The following is a 6,504-nucleotide window of genomic DNA, read 5'->3' on the forward strand; positions in this document are numbered from 1 at the left end:
CTGCTCGGATTCCTGAGTCCGTACGTCGTCTGTTCTTGGCTGTTCGCGCTGTGTAGTACCCATTTTCTCTCCTCTCCACGACACCGACTGCTTGTTGAGACGGCCTGAAGAAAGGAAAATGCGTCAAAGCGGGGTGTCTGTTTTTTGTAGAGTAACGGTTTTTGTCGTCGAGGTTCAATCGAGTCTTGTGCGAATCGACGATTCTTCCTACATGCCCACCTGCTCTGTAACTGAGACCGCACTCACACCTCCTGGTTCAGAACCGGAATTCCTTTTTCGGGATTCAAAGAATCGACCGTTACATTCAGGAGCATACCGTTATATTCGATGATCTTATGTGTTCACGTTCTAAGTAGATATTGTCTCTGTACACATGATACGCGATCCAGAACTGTATAACTCAAATCGAATAAACAGAGACATTATAGTACCTAGGATGGGAGTTCGAGGCGATCCTTGCTCGGTTTCGTGTCCGAAGATTCGCGAGCTTTGTCATATAGGTCGAGAACGTGTTTTCCCTGTGAATCACGTGGGAAACGCGGTTGGCGCTCGAGGTGATTCTAAGCACCGTAGACTCGGAGAAAAAACGCGTTTTCCGTCCATCTTTCTTCATGGTATTTCGAGCAACAAGCGTGTGGCCGGCGCAAACGACACATACAGAACTCAGATTACCTCGATCTTGCCGCCTTTTACCTTCTGTGACCCGGCGGTCGCGACTCGGCGCCCAGAGAGGGAGTTGCGCTCCTCGACAACTCTGTCAAGTTCCTTGTATCTAGTTATTTACTGCGTGAGAAGTAGCAGCAGGGTGGGAATTTAGGGTGTTGCATGCTATACATGCCTCTCGCGAACTTGATATTCTGTTCTAATTCCCCGTGGTAAACACAGTCAACGAATGGCGGAAGGAGGCGGACCCCCAATATAGATGGGTACACAGTAGTTACCATATCCTCCGTACAAAGCCGGTCCCGACAAAATACTTAGGCCTATCTATTTATATTAACGATAATGGCTTTGGTACTGGTCTGTTCTCGAAACCATGCTAACACAATAGAACTTGGTTCCGGTAAACAAAGACATCGAAGATCTAACCAGGGGGCCACCCAAAAAGACCGCTCTGCACATGAACACATAGATAGAGTTTGGGAGATTACACGGAAACCAGGATCTTTTTCGTTTCAGAGCCGCAACCTTTTTCGAGGTTCTTTGCGTCCACTCTTTCGAGCCCTTTTTTAAGGTTCCGAAAAAACGTGTAGATTCAAGCGAGAACCCTGAACCCAGGTTCCGCGAGTCGACGGGCTCGGTCGTTAAAACGGCTTATAAACGGGGAGACAGCAGCGGGGGCAGAAGAGAGAAGAGGAAGGGGAGCTGCACACGAGGAGGCACACATCGAAACGCACATCGAAGGAGACTCCGAAACAGGAAGAGACTTCGCGCCGTTTGCTTCTTTTCTCGGTTTATCTCGCTTGTCTCTCTCAGGAGGGAAGACGAAAAGACCGAGAACGGGACTGTGTGGGTGCCTGCTTCCGCCAACCTTTGAATCTGCCTACCCGTTGACCTCTCTCGTTTTCTCCCTGTTCCTCGTCCCCCTCTCATTTTCTCTGGGAACGTCAACTTGTAACGGCTTTTTCAAACGTCTTCTCTGCTCTCTCTCTTCTCCGTTTTGACATCCAAAGAGTGAAGAAAACGCCTGTTTTTGATACAGGCGCCCTCTTTCCGTCTTCCATCGCCGCACATCTACAAACCTGTCCACGACGACTGTGTGCTCTTTCTTCTCAAGAAAATACGCTCTCCTTCCCTTCTTCGGCGGGGTGACCTGTATAAGGTGCACTACGCGTCTTCTTTTTTCTCTGCCTCCTCGTCGTCCACGAGGCTCTTGGGTGTCCCCGGCGCTCTTACGCCGCTCTCCTTGTCTTCTCGGCAAGGTCGTCGCCGTGCAAAAACCCGCCTGCCTCTCAAACTCGACACATCTTCTTTCTTTTCCTCGCTTCTTTCTTTTCTCGTGCCCACTTTCTCCCCGCGTGGGCTGCGCCTCTCTAGAGCATCGCGAGGCTGCCGTCTCCTCTCCGTTGTGGCGCCTATTCCAAAAGAGCTGAGAAGCTGCCTAGCATATCGTGCCCCCGAACCCGACTGTCTTCTTCAGTTCCTACTCAGGCTTGGCCCTCGAAATCCTTCCACTTCTCTGTGTCTCTCTTCTTCCCTTCTCTCTGCGCCTCGCGTGTTTCTGCTGCTCCGTTGTTTTTTCCGCACTTCGACCCGGTCTCTGTTCTCTGCTCTTTCCTGGCGCCTGCACTGCGCCACTGAACACTGCGTTCTGTCCGTCTCTCGCTTTGAAACGGGAAGCTCTCTTCTTCCGACTCGTTTTTCGACAAGATGACTCCTGCAACAGCGGCGAGAGGCGGAAACGCAGGAGGCTGCGCTGTGGAGCCCTCAGAAGTTGTAAGGCTTGTCTATCCAGTTTTCCCGCTGGTTTCCCTCTTCCCCGCAGCATCTCGAGTCTCTCCTCTTCTCTCCCGTTTCTGTTTCCGTCTTTCCAGTTTCCTCGCGTGTCTTTTCTGCGGTCCACGCCTTCGCCTTCTCGCAAGGTCTTGCCTCGAGAAACCGCTTGCGTTTCTCTCGAGTCTTCTGTTTTTCAGTGGACATGGGCTCTCGGATGTATCGAAGGGAGTGTAAAACGTTCAACACACTCGGGGGGGTTCGTTTCACGTCGGAGGGAAGAGTCTCCCGTCCCTTTCCGGGGAAGGTTACCTGGCAAAGATGTGTCAACGGACTGTGTTCAAAACCTGTGTATCAGTATGTACATGTGATGGAAAATCGAAAGGGCAAACCGCTATGGGTAAATATATATATATATATATACATATACGCATGTTTATTGTGGGCAAAAAAGGAAGTCTCTGGCCGAGGAATACACGATCCTTACACAAACGCAAATATATATATATGTGCGCATACTAGTAGAGTATGGAGAATAGTGGATATAGAAGATTGTAGGCGTGTGGGCACATGCTTATGTGGAGAGAGAAAAGCACGCGTGGTTGCGGGGAATTGGAACGTCCAGCGATACCCAACTTGCATGAATCGGAGGTTTGTTTTCCTGATGCCTTTGGGCGTCCTCGTTTTGCCAAATGTGTATGTCCCCTCGGTCTCCTCGCTTTTTTGGACCTTCAGTCCGAAACGAAAAGAAGGGGAGTCTCTGACCGTCTGCCGATCTTCTTGGACCCCTTCGACCTATCCTCTCCTATCGTCTGTGTCTCTCTCCTCTGTGTCCTGCGCCGATCCTGCAGGCGCCCTTGACCACTGACGACTTCACGATCCAGGACGAGCAGGAGGCGGGGCACCGCAAGATTCCAAAGGCGAAATTTATTGTAAGCGCTCGCGCAAAACACAGGAAACGAGGAAACCCTCGGCGAGGCAGCACCTTTCGAATGTCCGCCGCAGGAAGCGACTCTCTCTTCGCGCGGTCCGCCAGGCACACATCGGAGTTTAGCCGGAAAAAGAGTGCAAAATGTGTTGCCTAGTCGAGTGCAGAGTCTGTTGCCTACTCGAGGTAGGCGCTGCAGCCTCCACAGAGGCGTCTCCGCCCTCCCGAGCGAGAGGAGCGCGCGTGGGCGTCGGCGCGTCGCTCTGTCACCATGTGGCGCGAAGAGGAGAAAACGGAGGAGAACCGACGACTTGCGTTTCGCTTTCGCGGCGGGGTTCCAGGAAAGTTTTTTTGCCTCTTCTCTTTTCGCGGGAGAAAGCGGGTGTCGCGGGATGGCGAGGAGAAAAAGCGAAGAACGCGCCTGTGGTCTCCTGTGTGCCTTTTTTTGCAGCGAAGCGTAGAGCAGTTCGTGGGGCTGCAAAACCCCGGGCATGTCGAGGCGGTTGCCAGGGAACTTCTCATGTGAGGCGGTGGAGCGCGCGAGGCGCGAAAGGGGGAAAGGCGCCGACTAGAAAAGAGCTGGAGAGAGCGGCCCCGAGCTGGAAAACGCGAAGGCTGCGGACGCGAAAAGGCCGCCGGGGGGTTTTAACCAACCGAAGATCTCCACGAGAGAGACGGGACAATCAGAGAGACGAGAAGGAACAGGGAGGCGAGGACGTCGCCGAGATGATAACGTGGAGAGGAAGAGGAGGGAGGAAAGGCGAAAGAGTCCTCGAAGACAAGTTTTGCGAGGGAAGGAAGATTGCCGTTCCTGTAGTCGATCGGGGCCTCTTTGTCTTTCCTGTGTCTTCTTGCTGTCATTTCCCTTTTGTTTTGAAGCTGTGAAAAGCCAGTTTCTGGAGAAGCGGGCGACACAGTCCCCTACCGCGCGTGTGTCCTGTGATGGATTTCTCAGGAAATACCGCTACATGGAGCAGGCGATTCAGAGGCAGAGTGAAGTTCTTCTCGCGAAAATCGGCGACATGGAAGAGGCGCTCTCGGCCGTAAAGAAACTGAAGCACCAAAAGGCAAGCGGGCTGAAGAAGAGAAGCGGGGGACGGGAAAGAAGGCGCCGTTGTGGAGGGACAGATTTCCAGCATTTCTCTGAGGTTTTGCGCGCGATTTGCAAAAGTAGGACAAGAAAGGTGGGAAGGAATTCGCTGGAGTGCCGCGGTCGTCTGCTGCCGTTCACCAGAAAACGGGGGAACGCGACGGCAAGCCAGGAAGTTCTTCTCGCTATGCAACACGGAAACAAAGGAAATGCAAGAAAGGGCGGGGAGCGTCGCGTTTTTTCCATGTGATAACGCGGTCTGTCTCTGTCGAGCACAAAGGCGCGTGCCGAACGTGCACCATTTCCCTGTCGTTTTTTCTCTCTTGTTCGCGTTTAGGAAAAGGCGAAGGACGCTGCAGATCCCAAGGAGGCAGAACTCAAAACCTACTTCGAACTCGCCGACACACTGCATGCAGAGGCCATCATTCCGCCCACCGACTCAGTTTGTCTCTGGCTCGGGGTGCGTTTTCGCCCCTGTGATAAAGAAGAACCACGACCTACAAAGGAAAAACACGCAGCGTCCAGATCGACCTTCGGCGAGGACTTTGTCTCACGAAAAACATCTCTCTCTACGTGTTTTGGTGTATATGTCTTAGTTAAAACTGAGGGCCTCTACGTTCCGAGTCTCGGGACTTCACAAAGAGAGACACAGTAGGGCAAGGGAACCCCCCCCTTTGTTTTTCGCTGGTATTTCGCCTTCTGCAGTAAGGTCCCACGGCCCCCACGCATGCATACGCATGCATGAATATAAATTATGTATTTATCTTTGTACACATCTACACATATAAATGTATATAAGTACGTACATCTATATATATTTAGATGTGTATACATGCATCTGTTTCCATCTACGGGCATACTTGAAAAGGTGTTTCATTTGTCTGTTGAGTGCATTGGTCGACCGCTTTTTTGCAGGCGAATGTCGTCATGGAATACTCGCTCGATGAAGCCGAGACGCTGTTGACGAACAACGTGGAAACGGCGAAGAAGACCCGCGCTGCAGCGGTGAGGAAATGGGGTTTCTCGTGCTTTTCAGTGGGCGTCTCTGTGCGTCGTGTTCTTCCTGTCCAGTGCCTTGTGAGTCTTTTCCTGGTCTTCCACGGGGCTGTCTTTGCCCTCGCGGGTCAGGGTGGTGGGGCCCTGTGTGTCGTTCTCTTTCTCTCTGAAGCAAAGGAGGAGTCGGTTCGCGTCTTGTTTGTTTTCTTCCGTTTCAGGTGGAAGACCTCCAGCGCCTGCGGACGCAGATCACCGTTACTGAGGTGAACGTCGCTCGGATCCACAACTACGGCGTGAAGAAGAACCAAGAAGCCAAAGGTGGGCCGAAAACGTGTTGAACCAAAGACGCAGGAGTTTTGTTCTTGAGCAAACAGAATCAGAGGATATGTGCGGCGCCCCATCCTTACGCATCAATCAGACACTGGCGGGGCTGTCGCTGTGTATAGGCGAAACGCCCGTTCGGTGACTTGGAGGAGGCTGTCGCTATCCAGCTCTATTCCGTCGTCGTCTTTCCACCTTGTATGACTCGAATGTGCGGGCATACCTATGAGTCTGCCTGCGGTGTCTCTCGTGTCTCTTCTCCCACGGATTGCGCTGCGCGTTCCGTCGCAGGGTGTGTAGCTTGCGAATCCACCTGCAGAGAGCCCGGTGGTAGATCTTCCACGCTTCTATCCCGTGTGTGTCATCGGCGCGCTTGTCTTTCGGTCTCTCTGTCTTCCCATCTTTGCGTCCATTTCCATGTTCTGGTTCTGTTTGTCCAGGCAAACGGGAATCTGCGTGAGTCAGTTCATCCGCCTGCCGGCCTTCGCTGAGAACGGAGGTAAAAATCTCGAGACCCGAGTTCGCTGGACCGTCAAATGGTGCTCGACGGGGAGTCATCCTCTTCTCCCTGCTCTTCCGTCGCGTTCGCGTTCCGCTCTTGATCATTGGTGCTTCCTCGTTCGGCCTGTCAAACTGCTCGTCTCTGCCGTCTGCGCTGTCTCCTTTCGTCTCTCTTCCCGTCTCTTTGTTTTCAGTTTTCCCTCTGTGCGAGATTTCGACTGTCGCCTGAATTGTG

General features: G+C 52.6%; 1 protein-coding gene across 1 annotated transcript; it reads left to right on the forward strand.

Annotated features, from left to right (window-relative positions):
* Positions 1–2,370: 2,370 nt before the first annotated feature.
* On the forward strand, positions 2,371–5,785 carry NCLIV_029610 (putative prefoldin subunit 3; the record flags this gene model as incomplete). Its single annotated transcript, XM_003883156.1, has 7 exons — positions 2,371–2,436; positions 3,285–3,365; positions 3,813–3,883; positions 4,317–4,545; positions 4,789–4,911; positions 5,367–5,456; positions 5,666–5,785. The coding sequence occupies 7 exons, from the start codon at positions 2,371–2,373 to the stop codon at positions 5,783–5,785; spliced, it is 780 nt and encodes a 259-aa protein (XP_003883205.1).
* Between the last annotated feature and the right edge of the window lie 719 nt (positions 5,786–6,504).

This window comes from Neospora caninum, chromosome VIIb (genome assembly GCF_000208865.1).
Source record: "Neospora caninum Liverpool complete genome, chromosome VIIb".
NCBI classification, from domain to species: Eukaryota; Apicomplexa; class Conoidasida; order Eucoccidiorida; family Sarcocystidae; genus Neospora; species Neospora caninum.